The 17,678-nt window shown below is 56.3% G+C and overlaps 1 protein-coding gene across 2 annotated transcripts in view; it reads left to right on the top strand.

The window, feature by feature from the left end:
* The first annotated feature begins 5,089 nt into the window (after positions 1 to 5,089).
* HIPK2 (homeodomain interacting protein kinase 2) overlaps positions 5,090 to 17,678 on the top strand; it is a 227,212-nt gene continuing 214,623 nt past the window's right edge. For both annotated transcript variants that reach the window (XM_062216225.1, XM_062215397.1), the window contains exon 1: positions 5,090 to 5,230. In XM_062216225.1, coding sequence (XP_062072209.1) covers positions 5,212 to 5,230 — 19 coding nt within the window. In that variant the 5' untranslated portion in view covers positions 5,090 to 5,211. The remainder of the gene's footprint in view (positions 5,231 to 17,678) is intronic.

The following is a 17,678-nucleotide window of genomic DNA, read 5'->3' as shown; positions in this document are numbered from 1 at the left end:
TTTCGGTTAAGGAGCTCTGCAGTTATTAAGCGCCACTCTGTTGCAAAATATATCACCGAAACCAATCAAAGGCTTAAAGCAGAAATATGAAGTAATTTCTTAAGAACAACTAACACAAAAGAGGCCAGTATTATGACTTGTTAAGAAACAGGAAAAAGCAAAGGAGAAGGCGAAGAGAAATAATGTGTGGAAGGGGTAGGCGCTGTGGTGTAGCGGGTAAAGCCACAGACTGCAGTGCCGGCATCCCATACGGTCGCCAGTTCGAGTCCCAGCTGCTCCACTTCTGATCCAGCTCTCTGCTGTGGCCTGGGAAAGCAGTAGAAGATGGTACAAGTCCCTAGGCTCCTGCACCATGTGGGAGACCCAGAGGAAGCTCCTGGCTCCTGGCTCTTGGCTTTGGATCTGCCCAGCTCCAGCCATTGCAGCTGTCTGGGGAGTGAACCCTCAGATGGAAGACCTCTCCCTCCCCCTCCCCTCCCCTCCCCTCCCCTCCCCCTCCCCCTCTCCCCCTCCCTCTCCCTCTCCCCCTCCCTCTGTCCTCCTCTCTCTGTGTAATGCTGACTTTCAAATACATAAATAAATCTTTTTTTTTTTTTAAAAAAGAATGTGTGGGAAAGATGAAAAGATAGAGAGGAAAAGAAAATGAGGCACACACATGATCAGAAAGAGAAGACAGAGACAATTTAAGGGATCAAAAGAGACGGAGCCTGGGAAGCTGGAATTTCAGACAGTGAACTGCCTCGCCAGGCATAGCCTCAAGAGACTACAGGCCCAGACAGAGAAATCTGGATCTGTCAGGAAAACAGGAGCAACAGATACCACACCAAAATAACATGCACCTGCTCCGTCCCTGTGCTGTGAACAAGCCAAGACTAACAGACACACACAGCTCTCTGCACCAGAAAGAGAAAGATCTCCATCTTTGACCCTGAAGACCGTGTGATGTGCATTTTCACAACTCTCGGCTTTAATGAAGAAAAGGCTTTGTTGCCTGCCCTGTGCAAAGCTAATTGGAAACAAGATCGAAGTTCTCCCACGTCTGCTGACCGACTCCTGGGAAAGGTGCGACTTGTGCCCTTCGGTGAAGACAGACTAAGAAGAGGTAACGTATGACTTGTGCCCTTCTGTGGAGACAGACTAAGGAGAGGTAACGTGTATAGGCGTTCACCGAATCCTTTCCAGTTCTCTTGCATTATCCTTCTCTCTCAAAGCACCCTGAAGCCAAACAGGATTTTAGCAATCTAGCATTCTATAGACCACAAAAAAGCTGGCCTATTAAATTGTTTACAAACTTATTTTTTAAACGATTTATTTATTTTACTTGAAAGAGTTACACAGAGAGAGAAGAGGCAGAGAGAGAGAGAGAAAGAAAGAGAGAGAGAGAGAGAGAGAGAGAGGTCTTCCATCTACTGGTTCACTCTCCAGATGGCCACAATGGCTGGAGCTGGGCCAGGTTGAAGCCAGAAGCCTGGAGCTTCTTCTGGATCTCCCACGCGGGTGCAGGGGCCCAAGCACTTGTGCCATCTTCCGCTGCTTTCCCAGACCATAGCAGAGAGCTGGATCAGAAGTGGAGCAGCTGGAACTTGAACCAGTGCCCATGTGGGATGCCAGTGCTACAGGTGCCGGCTTTACCCGCCACGCTATAGCACTGGCCTCGGAAACTTCTTCAGGATACTAAGTTCTAATGTGTTATTAGATGAATAAAATATAATGCGTAGTATCTGTAGCCAAATGGGAGAGTGTGGGGACCCACATCAGCCTTGGCTTGACCTTGCTCTCTCTGCCCAGAATGCTCGCCAGTGCCCTCTGCTGGTGCCTGCACAGCCCTCCCCGTCCCATTCTGTGTTCCCCTATCTAAAGGCAGAATTGAAGAGCCCTAGGGTTGCCTTGAAATCAGTCTCATCAAAGTCACTAATGTACCTCTTGCTGCTATATGCAACGGACGCTTTTCCGTATTTATCCCATGTGATTTCTCAGTGGTTCACAGCACGGTTGGCCATTCCTGCGACGTTCCTTGCCCTGGGGTATCGGGGTCCCAGCCTGTCGCAGTTGTTCTTCCCTGCCCTCTGCCTCACTAAGCTTTCTCCCTCTCCCCAGTCTGATTCCTGCCGAGCCCCAGGGCTGCCTGGGGTCCTCTCACTGACCTGCTTTCATGCATTCTCTTTGGTGCATTTCTTCTTGTCTATAAGACGTATTTACTTGAGAGACATAGTAACAGAGAGAGAGAGAGGGAGAGACAGAGATAGAGACAGAGTGCTGGTTCACCCTCCAAATGGCTGCATCGACCAGGCTGGGCAAGGCTGAAGACGGCAGCCGGCAACTCCGTCTGGTCTCCCATGATACTTGAGCCATCTTCCCCTGTCTTCCCAGGCACATCAACAGAAAGCCGGTCAGAAGCAGAGCAGCCAGAACCAAACCAGGCACTCTGATGTGGGCTGTGGGCAGCCCGAGGGGCAGCGGCTCGGCCTGCAGCACCACAGCGTCCGCCCCCTCCTCCGTGTATTTCACCGTTAGGGTCGGACTTTGCTCCCACCTGATTGCATTACCAACAGGAAAGGGAGACAATTGGTGTGCTCAGGCTGCCAAGAACTGAAAGAAAAATCTAAATTCATTTCCGCAATATTTTTTCCATCTATTTGACACCAAGTTTGCTTACTCAGTGGAGTTTAACTGAAGCACTGCATCACAGAGATGGCGTTAGTCACGGTGGGCTGAAGAGGAGTTGAGCGTCCATCCGTGTGGCTCCATCTTGTTCCCCAGTGCAGGACTCCTGCCCAGAAGGGGACCACCCTTGGCTTTTTCAGCTGACAAAGTCATCTCCATTGTCATGTACCTTTCTGGGGGTTGGTGGGAGGGGGTGTTCCAGAAAGTGAGACCGCTCAGAATCACTCCCAGGTAGACAGCAGCTGGGACAGAGTTAGAGGCCGTTACTGGCCACTGATCAATGCGGAGTTGAGGGCCATCCAAGAGAGCAGCCCTGGGCCCTGCCCCGAGAGGCTGCCAACCCAGAGTCCCTGCACGGAAGAGGAAGTCAGCCATCTGGGGTGGGGTCAGCCACAGGGGAAGAAGAGACACAGATCCATGGGGCTGGTCACAAAGAGGTGTACAAGTAACCCCCTCACTGAATCCCCGTTTGCATAGTACAGGACTACACAAACCCTCTCCAACGTGAGCCCAGCCCAGGGCCCACCGGAAGGAGTAGAGGAGATGACGTCTTCACCAGGTTCTAGGACTGTGCCTGACACGGGTGAGCCTGTGTCACCTACCCAACGGTTGTGCAGCCCCTGCCTGAGCCGTCCAATGTGCAGTTGCCAGGGAGACAATGCAAGCCAGGCACACATGGCTTTTGCTCTCACTGAGCCCATGGGCTGCAGGTGCAGTAGCCACACACAGCCACTAAAACTTAGAATTCAGACCATCAGTGACATTTCATGTGCTCAACAGCCAAGGCGGCTACACTGCCCTGACTGTACAAAGTTCTGTCGATGGGCACTGGAAAAGCGCAGAGAAATGGGTGGGTACGCGCTTGGGATGGTAACGGCTGCGATGGAGAAGTCCAGGTGCAAGGAGAGAACTGTGCCATTGCTATGCTCTGTACGTTCAAGACGCCGAGACTGGGCCTGAGACCAGGCGCACACAGCTACCAAGCGGAAGAGCTGGAAACCTAGCCCAGCCCTGTCTTGTGCTGCCTCGGGCTGCTCTCTGGAGGACGTGAGGCAGGCCTAGGTAGACTCTGGCTACAGAGAGGGCATTCCTGCTGGAAAAGCGACAGTTTGGGCAAAGGCAGATGGGCAAGGCTGGCAGAGGACCACAAGGAAACCAGTCTGGCCGGAGAGGCAGGGACTCGCTGAACTCGGGCGCCCGGGAAAGGTAAGTCGGGACCTGCCTGCCTTGGTTAACAGCCAAGGAGCTGGGAAGCAGCCCTGCACGCAGGAGCCTGGACGGCAGGGTCGGAGCAGGATGCAGGTGGAGGTGCCGAGGAGGCGCGGCCAGGTCCCGACCGCCCGAGGCCAGTTAGGGGCTGCAAGAATGGAGCAGGAGCTGAGGTCGAATCCCGGCCCGGCACCGGGCGGCCGCGGGCCATACCCCTGCCTTCTCCAGGCCTCCTCCCACCTCTGAAAGGCCCCTGGAGCCGCAGCAGGCCGGGAGCCTGTGGGCCAGGGGCCGCAGGTGAGCAGGGCGCGGCGGAGCCCTGGCCGCGGGGGCTCCCACGCGCTGAGACACTGGGTTTGCTGGTAAGCACCCTGCACGGCGCAGCGGGCCATACGACTCCATTACGGCCCAGCGCCAGCAGCCGAACAAAAGGCCTACGGAGCGGTCCTAGCCCTTGCTAAGGCCAACGGCCTCTCGCGCCGCGGGGGCTTCTTCAACCCAGAAGGCTCGGTCGCCATCCCTGGACGCCTCTCGGGAGCCCCCGGTGTGCCGCGACCCTCACGCCGCCCGGAGGAGACTCAACAAGTCCTCCCGAGTTGCGGCGGCGCGGCCGGGCTGCGGGCGGGCAGGGGCGGCCGGAGCCGACCCCGCGGGCGGGCGCGGGGGACCCCCGGCGGCGACGCCCCCGGCCGCCCGCCCGCACGCACGCACGCCCGCACGCGAAGTTCTAGCGCCGCGCCGGCCCCGGCCCCGCCGCCCGCCCCGCCCGCGCCGTGCCCGCCCGGCCTGCCCTCGGCTCGGCCGTCCCCGCCTCGCATCCGTGCCATCGGCGCTCGATTGCGCGCGGGCTCCCTGGGGCTCTTCCCGGCTCGCTCGCCGCTCGCGCCCGGCCGCGCCGCCCCGCCCCCGCCCGCCGCCCCCGCCCCGCCCCCGCCGCCCGGGCAACTTTTGCCGAAGCCCCCGCACAGCCATGCTGAGCTGAGCCCCGGCCGGGCCCTGGCCGCGCTGCCCGCCCCGGCTCCCGCCCTCCGCGGACCCGCTCGGGGGCCGCGGCCGCTCGGCCCCTCAGCCCGCCCGGCCGCCCGGCCGCCCGCGCCCCTCACGCAGGGCCCGGGCCGCGGCGGCGGCGGCGGCGGCGGCGGCGGCGGCGGCGGCGCGCCCGGCCCCCTCCCCCGGCGCCGGCCGAGCGAGGCGGTGATGCGGGCGCTGGCGGCCTCGGCGGCGCCGAGAGCGGAGACACAGGCTCAAGATGGCAGATTCCGACTGAGGCTGAGGGGGCCGAGCTCGCGCGCCGCTTGCGCTTCTCCGTTGCCATGAATCGCGGACAGCCCGGCCCCGATGGCCCCCGTGTACGAAGGTAAGGGGGCGCGGGCCGCGGCCCCCGCAGCTTTGTTCTGCCCGCGGCCCCGCGCCGGGCGCCCCCGCCCCCACCTCGGACTGCGGGCGGTGGGCTCCCGGGCCCGGCGCAGGGCCGGGGTCCGGCGTTGGCCGGGATCTCGTTTGCAGGGGGAGCAGGAGCCGGCGCGGGGGTGGGGCGGGGGGCGCGAGGGTGGGCTCCGGCCCGCGGAAAATGAGGGGAGGGGGCGCCGGCGGCCGGCGAGGGGCTGCGGCTCGGCCTGCCCCTGCGGAGAGCGCTGCTCCGGGAGGCGCTCCCGTCGCTGCCCTGCCCGGCGGCGGCCCTGCGCGGCGCTCTCACGCCCACCCCGCGTCCTTTATCCTCGGGCGAGCGGGGGCACCGAGGGCCAAGCCCCCGCCGGCCCCGGGCAGAACAATGAGCCGGGCCGGGCGCGCGGGGAGGGGGCGGCCCGGGGGGCGCCCGCATGCTGCGCCTCACCTGGCGTGGCGCGGGCCCGGCGACCCCGCCGGCTGCGGGAAGAAAGGAGGGCGCGCGCGGCGCGAGCGCTGCCTGGGCCGCGCCCCCGCTCGCGCCGCGGCCGCCTGCGCGCTGTCAGCTCCCGGCCGGAAGGCAGACCCGGAGCAACTAAGTTTTTGCACTTGGAGGTGTTTTCGTGTGCCGCCGGGAGGAGGGACCGGGGCCGGCGTGCGCCCGGCGCTCCCGGAGCCTCTGGCGGGGTCGTGGCCGGGGCAGCCTCTGCGCGCTTGGAGCGGGAGTCCGGCCGGTGTCGCTCGGTGGCCTGCGGATGAAATGGCAAATCGGAGGGGCGGGGGTCTGCTTGGCCCCGGCCGCCGCCGTGCTGAGCGGCACACGGGTCGCACGAGCGGTTTTCTCTCTCCGAGGAGAGGGGGGTTAAAAAGAAACTTATCTGGGAAGAAAATCTGCTGTTAGCTCCAGGGCCCCGAGTGAATTGGGTTTCTGGGTGGAATAAAGTTACCCGTCAGGCCCTGGAGAGCGAGGCTGTAAATAACCTATCAACTGTAAATATTTTTTTTCGGACTCTCTTAGAAACAAAGGGGCTGTTTAGAAGGCAACAGAGAGATGTTATTCCAGGGGCTTTCCTCTTTGATTCCGGGGAACACAAGGTCCATTTAACCGTGGGACAAAACAAGACGCGGGTTCTGGTCGCTGCGCCGCGCTGGGCGCGCGGGCGCTGGGGGGACCCGGGTCGGGCATTCATTGTCCGCCGGCGCCCAGGGCCCGGCTCGGTGAATGCTGCCGCTGTCTCCGGGGTTCGAAGGGAGCAGCTCTCTCCGGGCGGAGCACCTCCGGCAGACTCCCTCTGCTGGGCGCTCCGCGGGAGCCCCGGAGAAGGAACTTGGCCTTGGATTCGGAGCGGGAGCACACGGCCCGGTGTATCCCCAGCCTGGCGGAGCCCGTGCCTGCACGTGGAGCGCGGGCCCCTCTTCCCGCGCGGTCCTTGCGGTGCCTGGCACCAGAGGCCGCGCCGTGGGCGCGGGGGTGGTCCGCCTTGAGGGTCAGCGGGCTGTCCAGGGGCCCAGCTCCCTGGCCCCGGGTCTCCCGATCACCTCTTTCTGCGGGGAGGCTTCCCTCAGTCCCCGTGTGCTCTTGGTTATCCTCTGCCGTACTCGCCGGCTCTGGGCGTCTTTCTCATTCTTTTCCTGGTCTTCTGGTCCCACCAGCCCAGCCTCACTCTGCCAGAGCCCAGGCCGGGGTCTGCGGGAGAGAGACGGGGGCTGGGCTGCTGGGACCTGCGCCGGGCAGTGCTTCGGCCGCCGCCTCTGCTTGCCCTGGCAGTCCCTGCGTTCAGTGAACCTGGTTGTTACCAGATCCCAGTCCCAACACACAGGCTCCCTGTGTACGTCCCGAGCGAGCGGGGCTTCTCCTGTGGAATTCTCCAGGAACGTGGTTTCGAGCTTCTAAAAATCGAATCGCATCCCCCTCCAGAGGCCTTTCAGGCGGCACTGCTGAACTAGGTGCGAGCACGCCAGGTCGGAATACCCAGGGAAGGCCTGGATGCTCAGTGGAGCATGCCGAACTGCCACATTTAGACAGAAACGCTGTTTTTGAAACAAAAGAATATTTCATTTGCTTTAATTTGAGAGGCAGAGAGCGAGCTCCTATCCACTCGTTCATTCCCAGATGCCTGCCGCTTCCAGGCGAGGTCAGGGCTGGGGCTGCAGCCGGGACGGGGGAGTGCAGTGCAGGCGTCCCGCGTGCGTGGCCGGGATGCCACAGGTGATTACCGTGCCATCGCCGCAGCCTCCTGGGGTCTGCATTAGCGGGAAGCTGGAGTCGGAGTCAGAGCTGGCGATGGAGCCCAGGTGCTTGGGTGTCTTAACTGCTAGGCTGAGCGGCTGCACCAGCAAGGTGGACTTGACAGTATGAATTAATGAGTGGCAAAGTGTGATTGATCTTCCAGGGCTTGCTTTAAGGGTAGGTTTATAAATAGCACATTAGTTTTCTGTGGCCTGGTTCAGTGCTGATTAAGTTAAACTTATTTTAAAAAGGTTTATTTTCTTTAGAAGGTTAGATATTTGCCTTGCAATTGTATTTACTCCATCAACTTGCTTAGCAAGGCTTTTTAAATATGTAGTCCAAAGGCCAATCACAAAGTTCTGTATTGCCGTGAGTTCAGAGTTACAGGGACCTAAATTCCCAGCTAATGATGTCTTTTTATTTTTAATTTTGTTTAAGACTTATTTATTTTTTTGAAAGGCAGAGTTACAGAGAGGCAGAGGCAAAGAGGAGAGAGAGCTTCCATCCGCTGGTTCCCTCCCCAAATGGCCACAATGGCAGGAGCTGTGCCAATCCAAAGCCAGGAGCCAGGAGACTCCACTGGGTCTCCCATGTGGGTGCAGGGGCCCAAGGACTTGGGCCATCTCCCACTGCCTTCCCAGGCCGTAGCAGAGAGCTGGATCAGAAGAGGAGCAGCTGGACTTGAACCAGCGCCCATGTGGGATGCTGGCACTGCAGGTGGGGGCTTTACCCGCTACACCACAGCGCCGGCCCCATTAATGATGTCTTACCCTATCTGCGGTGTGGTGTCTGTAGGAATTAGCTTATGTGAGTGAACACTGAAGTGTGACTTCCAGGACCTGTCCTGCTGAAACCCACCATCATCAGGCCTGGTAGACAGCTGTCTACCACGGTGCCTGCCAGGAAATGAGATTCGGAGTCGTCTTCCGTTCACGATAATTTGAGGGTGGGCATTTGGCACGGTGACTAAGGTGCTGCCTGGGACACCTACCTAACTTGTTGGTGTGCCTGGGTTCGAGTTCCAAACTGCTTCTGCTTCCATCTTCCGGCTAACATGGCCCCTGGACGACTCAAGTACTTGGGTCCTGGCTACATACATGACAGACCTGAGTTGACTTCTAGTCTCCTGACTTTGGCCTGGTCCAGCCCTGGGGGTCGCTGGCCCTTGGGGAGTGAACCAGCAGGTGGAGGACCTCTCTGTGTCTGTCTGTGTCTTCCTCTCTCTGTCTCTCAAATAAAAATGAATAAAGATTTTAAAAAGGAGAATTTGGTAACACAAGCTCCAAAATATCTGTTCCTATGTTTTATATATTTTTAAAAATGAGTAAACATAAATACTGTTTTCCTTGATTCTAGATAGAGTGGTATGATACTTAAACCAGAGGAAACTGGTTTGGATCTAGCTGTGTGATTTTTGGGCACGCTACTTAACTTCTCTGAGATTTTTTGAAAGCCACACCGGCCTGTGTGTGGACTCCATTAGAAACAAGTGTGTGTTGGCTGGTGCCGTGGCTTAACAGGCTAATCCTCCGCCTGCGGGGCCAGCACCCCAGGTTCTAGTCCCGGTCAGGGTGCCAGATTCTGTCATGGTTGCTTCTCTTCCAGTCCAGCTCTCTGCTATGGCCCGGGAAGGCAGTGGAGGATGGCCCAAGTCCTTGGGCCCTGCACCCGCATGGGAGACCAGGAGAAGCACCTGGCTCCTGGCTTCGGATCAGCACGATGTGCTGGCCGCAGCAGCCATTGGAGGGTGAACCAACGGCAAAAAGGAAGACCTTTCTCTCTGTCTCTCTCTCTCACTATCCACTCTGCCTGTCAAAAAAAAAAAAAAAAAAAAAAAGAAAAGAAAAGAAAGAAACAAGTGTGTGTGTGTGAGGTCGGCAGTCGCAGGCTCTCTCGGTGTGTGTTAAATCCCTCTATCTTCTGAGCTGCTGATAGGCATGATGACTCTGGGGAAAGAATAACCAACACATAGTTTAGAAAACCAATAATAGCAACATTTCAATTATTAATCTCCTGCTATTCCCTTTCCAGTTTGGGCACCGGCGACAATAAACCCCCTATAGCCACAGAAGAAAGAACCCTTTTTTTTTTTACTCCTCTGTGACCTTTCCAGGTTCTGTATTCCCACGGAGTTTCTGCTGGTCTCAGGTGGAGGATTTCTCTTCTGCAGGGGCACTTTCTATGTCGTTTACAGACGTGGCAGCAGACCGCTAGAGCGGAGTTTCAGGAGCGGCAGCTGTGCCCTGGGAGGCATCCCCAGGGAGGACAGATAGCCTTCGCCCCGCACCAGGATCCATTCCTAAAGGAGGCGGCAGGCCCTGTGAGGGAGCGCCCAGGAGTGGCTCCCCAAGGCCCCTGCCAGGCACCACCAGGGTCTGCGTCCTCGTGCATACAACATCGCTTTCCCACACAAGGAGACTGGGAGCTTCGTGCAAGTTACAGCTGCTCCTGCTCTTCATGTTCTAGGTTTTCTGTTTCCTCGTTTCTCTCTTCCTTCCTCCCACGGAGACCTGTCTGGGGGAACCACCTGGGAGGTCTGCGTGGAACCAAGCAGTGATGATTGAGACCATGTGATATGTGAGCATCTTTCTTGTTCTCTGCACATGGGATTTGCCAGGGCTTTCTGGAAGTCTTATGACAATCCAGGCGCTTGGGATTGCTATCAAAGATGTCAGCAGACTTTACATAACCACCTGTACGGAGTGAACTTGGAAGGCCCAGGCTCGTAACAGCTCCGTTTCACATAGCAGTACGCTGTTGGGGGAAGAAGAGGAGACTGCAGGCCTGGACGGGAGGCAGTTCCTTCCTCTCACAGAGCTTCATGGTGGTGGTTGTGATGGGGACCCCACTGAGGCTGTGCTTTGTGCCCCCTCCAGCCCCACATGGACTCCCTTGTTCCCCAGCCCCGGGGATCAGGGTGTGTCTTTAATGCCTTCATTGGAGGGTTGCTGTGTGCAAGCCCCGTGGTAGGTTCTTGGCTTGAAGAAGTGACCAAGGTGGGCCATGGCCGTGGCCGCTGTCCTCCGGGAGCTCAGGGACTGTGGGTGGTGAAAATCAGGACTTTGAGCCCTGGACTCACTGGGCCATGGGTCTGACCCAAAGTGGAGTTTGTTTGTTTCTTTTTTTTTTTTGTGACAGTTCTTTTTATATGTTTATATTTTCTTAAGGTGTAAAAGAAAGATTCCATTTCTCTTTAAATACTTTCTTTATTTGGACTCAGAAAGGTATTTCTGTAGGTAGAAAGTACTCGTGAATTTCCTTAGAAATTTCTTAGGTGTTGCTAGTTTTCATTTGCAGATGATTCTGTCTTCCTCTTTTCATGACTTACATTTTGCATCCTTGTCAATGCAAATACGTTTCTCATTTGCACACACCGGCTGTGGGCTGTGGCTTGGAGACTTGGTGTTTTCCCTATTTACTGTTACCGGCTCTGTTGCACATGGGCCGCTGGCACCCACACGTGGCTGTTGGCTTTGCCGCCCTGCTGAGGTCTTGTGTTCTTGGTAGGTGGCGGTGTGGCTCCTCCTGGTGGGGACAGAGATCGAGTGGTCACCCAGCAGCGTTCAGGGGCTGCTTACCCAGAGTGGCTCATTCAAGAAGTTGTGGGAGAAGAGGAGCCGGCTCTGCCCCGGGAGCGTGGAGCCCCAGAGCAGGAGGTGGGCTCAGGGGAGAGGTGGCTTACGCCTGCCTTCAGGAGGGTGCCTGTCTGGGACTTGGCACCTTCGGTTCATTACAACATTTTCCCCGGGAAAGGACCCTAGAACTCCCTCAGTGACCAGTTCCAGTGTTCCGTTGACCAGCGGCAAGATTCCCAGCCCTGGCTGCGGGCTCGCCTGCCGTTGTTGGAGCTTGCTTTCTTTCGCTCACTGCCTTTCTCTGGACCCTTCGTGGGCTTGCAGATGCTGGCTGGGTTTCCAAGCCTCTGCCTTACAGTGCCTGTTCTGTGTTCCTGAGGGCATCGCCTGTGAACTCTGCAGCTGCTCTCAGAAAACAAAACTGAGTACAGCTCCTTAGTAAAGTCGCCATGCAGCTCAGCTCCTGCAGGAGAAAGACTGCAGGGTTCTTGCATCATCAGGAGCCCCTGGAGGGCAAGAACCACCTCTGATCCATCTTGTGTCCCCCACGACAGCTGCGCGGTTCCTTCAACCTGGGGCCGCTTCGTAAATCTGGGTGAGTTGGCTGTCCTTTTACTACATCTGGGGAGTGACTTGCTCCCGCACCCCTGGTTTGCCGACTCAAGGTCAGCTTGCACTCGCCTCAGCCTCAAGTCTTCGTTTCTCTTGCAGCCCCTGTGGCACCCTCAGCCCGACAGAGCCACCCTGCTTGCCTCTCTGGGCACTCTGGCTTTCACCCGTCTGCTTCCCCGCTCCCGAGTCTTCGCGACCCCAGATCCGACAGACTGGATACGGAGGGCAGAGGTGCGAGAGCCCTGAGAGTGCAGGTGCAGCCTGATACCAGCAGTGTCGCCTGTCTGGCTTTACAGAGGGCAGTTTGTCAACGTCTGTGCTCTTGAGTCAGCAGGACCCATACCTGCTCTCCCGGCTTCCCGGGGTGAGTGAGCTAGGTGTTTAGGAGAGCGGTTACAAGTCAGACTTCCAGGGGCGGTCCTTCCCCTCTTTGGTCCGGAGTCCATGGAAGAGGCAGAGGAAGCAGCGGACAGCCTTGTGGTGACCTGTGTTTTCTTTTCTTTTCTTTTCAAGATTTATTTATTTATTTATTTGAGAGGCAGAGTTATAGACAGAGAGATGGAGAGACCATCCACTGGTTCATTCTCCAAATGGCCACAACTGCCAGAGCTGTGCCGATGGAAGCCAGGAGCTTCTTCTGGGTCTCCCACATGGGTGCAGGGCCCAAGCACTTGGGCCATCTTCCACTGCTTTCCCAGGCCACAGCAGAGAGCTGGATCGGAAGAGGAGGAGCTGGGACTTGAACCGGTTCGCACTTGGGACGCCGGCACTGCAGGTGGAGCGTCCTAGTACAGCACAGCGCCAGCCCCTACCTGTGTGTTTCTTGAGGGATAACTTTTCCATCAGAAAGCAGGCCAGTAAAAAAAAAAAAAAAAAGGCAGCAAACCTTCAAAACTGCAAAGTAATTTTGTGGTTTTACAAGCCGCTTATTTCTAAAGTCAACAGTTAACAAACTTGTAGGGTTTTCCAAAGCAGTCTGTTTTAGCAGTTCTTCCCTAACTACTTTTGCCCTAGTAGATTCTGATTAAGTAAATGCCACCAAAGTTAAGATTGACTGTTCTGCATGTGCTGGTGCTGTGGACTTTATACAACCTTTGTCACAGAAAGCGTGCGCTGTACTGTGAGAGCTGACGGGGGCGCCCCCATGTAGTTCTGTCCACCTGCAGTGAGATTGCTGGAGAACCTTTAGTGACATTGCATGGGGAAGTGCTTCTGGTGCACAGTTATAGATTGCAGCCAAATGAAAAAGACTTGTTTGTATGTTTTTATCATTTTCCCCCATACCAGTATTTCCCTAATGACTTGACCTGTAGAGTTGTTATTCACAGCACAAGATGACTTTTCCAAGGACGTATCACAAGAAAAGTGATTCGTTCTATGTAGGACTCCCAGTGTTTTAGCACTGAAGAAGCGGTTTTTAACAGTGCTTGTTCCTGGAATCCTGTTAAAAGTCACATGGATGGAGATTTGGACAACTCTGAATTGTTGCTAGTTGTGGAAGCATTTTTTTTTTTAAAGATTTATTTATTTATTTGAAAGAGTTACACAGAGAATGAAGGAGAGGCAGAGAGATTGAGAGAGAAGGAGGTCTTCCATCTACTGGTTCACTCCCTAGTTGGCCGCAACGGCCAGAGCTGTGAGGATCTGAAGCCAGGAGCCAGGAGCTTCTTCCAGGTCTCCCACATGTGTGCAGGGGCCCAAGGACTTGGGCCATCCTCTGCTGCCTTCCCAGGCCATAGCAGAGGGCTGGATTGGAAGTGGAGCAGCCGTGACTCGAACTGGAGCCCATACAGGATGCCGGGCACTGCAGGCAGCAGCTTGACCCACTACGCTACAGTGCCGGCCTCTGGAAGCATGTTCTTTTAAATTTTTTTTTATTTATTTTTTTGAGATTTATTTATGGGCCTGGTGTTGAGGCATAGTGGGTAAAGCTGCCTGCTATGCCAGCATCCTTTATGGGCACTGGTTCGAGCCCCAGCTGCTCCAGTACTGATCCAGCTCCCTGCTAATGCTCCTGGGAAAGCAGTGGAAGACGGCCCAAGTGCTTGGCCCTTACACTCACTTGGGAAACCCAGATGAAATGCCTGGCTCCTGGGTTCTATGTGGGTAGGCTGAAACTGAGAGCCTGGACTGGGTCTCCCACATGGGTGCATCTTCCACTGCGTTTCCAGGTGCGTTAGTGAGGAGCTGGATCGGAAGTGGAGCACTGGGCCTCAAACTGGTGCTGATATGGCCTGTGAGTGTTGCAGGCCGTGGCTTAACACTCTGCACCACAATGCTGGCCCCAGTTTTTTCTTTCTTTCTTTTTTTTCTTTCTTTTTTTTTTTTTTAATCTTATGACGACTTTCTAGGGCTCTGACAAAAACCAGCATGGGCATTCTTGCAAATTTGCAGAAAGATAGCAAGCTACATACACCCTCCTGAGTTCTGTGTAAGTACATCCACTCACCAGGATCCAAGCTGCTAGGAGGGTCTTTGGGAGGAAAGGGAGTTTCAGAGGGACTTGTGACAGTGAGAGAGCAAGAAGTTGACTGAGATAAAAAGAGTATGCGGAGGAAACACTTGGGCCAGGCTGAGTCCCCTAAGCTCTGTACCTGCAGCCACAGCACCGTGTGACTCTGGTGCTCATTAAGGACCTGTACCATCAGGGAGCCTCGTCAGTGTTCACCACATTCGTTAACTGAACAAGAAGTTTCTCTCATGTACTACAAAAGCAAAAGTGTGTAAAACAAACTCTTTTGTATGACTACACCTTGACTTCAGGCTGCATAAAGGGTTAAGTTCCTGGTAGAAGGGGGAACTCATTGATATAGATGAGTTTTGTGGATCAGCTTATTTCCAGGGAAGCTGGGTAAATGAGATATTCCTGTGTAGAGAGACAATGGGCAGTCAAAGCTCTAGTGCGGGATTAACAAGGTGAGTAAGGAGAGTGCATAATGGAATTCGTTTGCAAAGTAATTTTTGCTTGGCTGGAGTGGTAAGGCACAAAATAGACCAGCAGATGAGAATGGTGAAAGGTTTAAAAGGGGTTCTAATTCAAGAGACATTTTATGGTGTGGAGAAGGGGCCGATAACATCAAAATGCTACTTGAACAAGGCAATTTTTACAGGCCTGGGTATGGTAGAAGGAAGGAGGCAGCTGGAGGGAGCCCTGCGGAGAGGCTGGGTAGTGTGGGGGAGTCGGGCACCAGGGAGCCGGGTGGGCCGCTGTCAGGCCGCAAAGGGTGCCATAGGGCTCTTGTCAGCGCGTCTGGTCCAGGGGTCGGTCAGTGTTTCTTCCTGTTCTCTTTCCTCTCCGTACATTATGGCAGTGGTTTAGGATCAGGAGAACTTGGTGGCATTGGCAGTACAAGGAGAGTTATGATCGTCTCTTGGTATCCATGAGGAAGACCCACAGATACCAGAATCTGTGCTTAAGTCTATTATATAAAATGAGGCAGTACCTCCATATTCCTTGTAATACCTGATCCTACAAGTGCTGTGTAGTGTAAATGCTTGTTACACTGTGTGGTTCAGGGAACGATGATGAGAAAAAAAGTTGAGTACCGCTGGTTTTTCCTGCGCATCCCCAGTGTGCTGCTGGGTGAGGCTGGCTGTGGAGAGCTGTCTTCTGTTTCTCTACAGCACCTTCGCCTTGTGGAGGCTTGCTCACCTCCCACTGCCTCTTACAGGGTCGCGGCAGAGCCCTGGGGGCTTCACGTGGTGATGTCCAGCCTCTGCCACAGAGGAAGCCCAGGCACAGAGCAGTGACAAGGCTGCCCGGTGTTGCACAGAGGTGGAGTGTGAGCAGGGCTCTCCCAAACCCCTGCCCCCCAGCAGTGTGCATGGAATTCTCGGAACCCTCTAGAACACACGGGTGGAGCTCACTGGACTGCACGACGCGGTGGAGCTCCAGGTGTCGGTGAGTTCTGGGATGCTGCCAGAGCCACTTCCCCTTGGCCCAGACCCCTAAGGGAGCTGCTGAGCGTTGGTCCTCCGCGGTCCCCTCGCAGCCCGTGGCGCAGGGCTGAGCCCATCCTGAGGGCGTACTTCCCTTTTTCCGAAGGAGAGCAGGGCCACAGTGCCCTGGGCTCCAGCAGTTAGTCTCTGTTAAGAAGTTGTTCCTAATGTTTCCCTAAGAAAGTTCACAGCTTGTCACCACGAGCTACTCATTAACAACAACAACAACAACATCACAGGAGAGAAACCAGTAAAACTGTGATGAGCTTCACAGTTTAAGGCATCTCATGGATTTAAAAAACCGACTTCCCAAAGTACAGTGAAGAGTCATCCTTTGCTTTGGCAGAACCAGAACTTGAGGACCCCCCCTGTCTTCAGAACTGGCATTCTGACCCTGAGGTCCCCCTCTGTCTTCAGAACTGGCATTCTGACCCTGAGGTCCCCCCCTGTCTTCAGACCTGGCATTCTGACCCCTGAGGTCCCCCTCTGTCTTCAGACCTGGCATTCTGACCCCTGAGGTCGCCCCTGTCTTCAGACCTGGCATTCTGACCCTGAGGTCCCGCCTGTCTTCAGGCCTGCCATTCTGACCCTGGAGGTCCCCCTCTGTCTTCAGACCTGGCATTCTGACCCTGAGGTCCCCCTCTGTCTTCAGACCTGGCATTCTGACCCTGGAGGTCCCCCTCTGTCTTCAGACCTGGCATTCTGACCCTGGAGGTCCCCCTCTGTCTTCAGACCTGGCATTCTGACCCCTGAGGTCCCCCTCTGTCTTCAGACCTGGCATTCTGACCCCTGAGGTCCCCTCTGTCTTCAGACCTGGCATTCTGACCCCTGAGGTTCCCCCTGTCTTCAGACCTGGCATTCTGACCCTGGAGGTCCCCTCTGTCTTCAGACCTGGCATTCTGACCCTGAGGTCCCCCTCTGTCTTCAGACCTGGCATTCTGACCCCTGAGGTCCCCCCTGTCTTCAGACCTGGCATTCTGACCCCTGAGGTCCCCCTCTGTCTTCAGACCTGGCATTCTGACCCCTGAGGTCCCCCCTGTCTTCAGACCTGGCATTCTGACCCTGAGGTCCCCCCTGTCTTCAGACCTGGCATTCTGACCCTGGAGGTCCCCCTCTGTCTTCAGACCTGGCATTCTGACCCCTGAGGTCCCCCTCTGTCTTCAGACCTGGCATTCTGACCCCTGAGGTCCCCTCTGTCTTCAGACCTGGCATTCTGACCCCTGAGGTCCCCTCTGTCTTCAGACCTGGCATTCTGACCCCTGAGGTTCCCCCTGTCTTCAGACCTGGCATTCTGACCCTGGAGGTCCCCTCTGTCTTCAGACCTGGCATTCTGACCCTGAGGTCCCCCTCTGTCTTCAGACCTGGCATTCTGACCCCTGAGGTCCCCCCTGTCTTCAGGCCTGGCATTCTGACCCCTGAGGTCCCCCTCTGTCTTCAGACCTGGCATTCTGACCCCTGAGGTCCCCCCTGTCTTCAGACCTGGCATTCTGACCCTGAGGTCCCCCCTGTCTTCAGACCTGGCATTCTGACCCTGGAGGTCCCCCTCTGTCTTCAGACCTGGCATTCTGACCCTGGAGGTCCCCCTCTGTCTTCAGAACTGGCATTCTGACCCCTGAGGTCCCCCTCTGTCTTCAGACCTGGCATTCTGACCCCTGAGGTCCCCCTCTGTCTTCAGACCTGGCATTCTAACCCTGAGGTCCCCCTCTGTCTTCAGACCTGGCATTCTGACCCCTGAGGTCCCCCTCTGTCTTCAGACCTGGCATTCTGACCCTGGAGGTCCCCTCTGTCTTCAGACCTGGCATTCTGACCCTGAGGTCCCCCTCTGTCTTCAGACCTGGCATTCTGACCCTGGAGGTCCCCCTCTGTCCTCAGACCTGGCATTCTGACCCTGGAGGTCCCCCTCTGTCTTCAGACCTGGCATTCTGACCCCTGAGGTCCCCCTCTGTCCTCAGACCTGGCATTCTGACCCCAGAGAGGATCCTGCTGATGCCTCTCAGTGTGGTGTTGGCCCCGTTTCAGTTGAGGTGCGTGTCCCTTGGTAGCCTTAGCACACACACACCTTC

Source organism: Lepus europaeus, chromosome 1 (genome assembly GCF_033115175.1).
Source record: "Lepus europaeus isolate LE1 chromosome 1, mLepTim1.pri, whole genome shotgun sequence".
NCBI lineage: Eukaryota > Metazoa > Chordata > Mammalia > Lagomorpha > Leporidae > Lepus > Lepus europaeus.
This window is presented reverse-complemented; position numbering and strand designations above follow the sequence as displayed.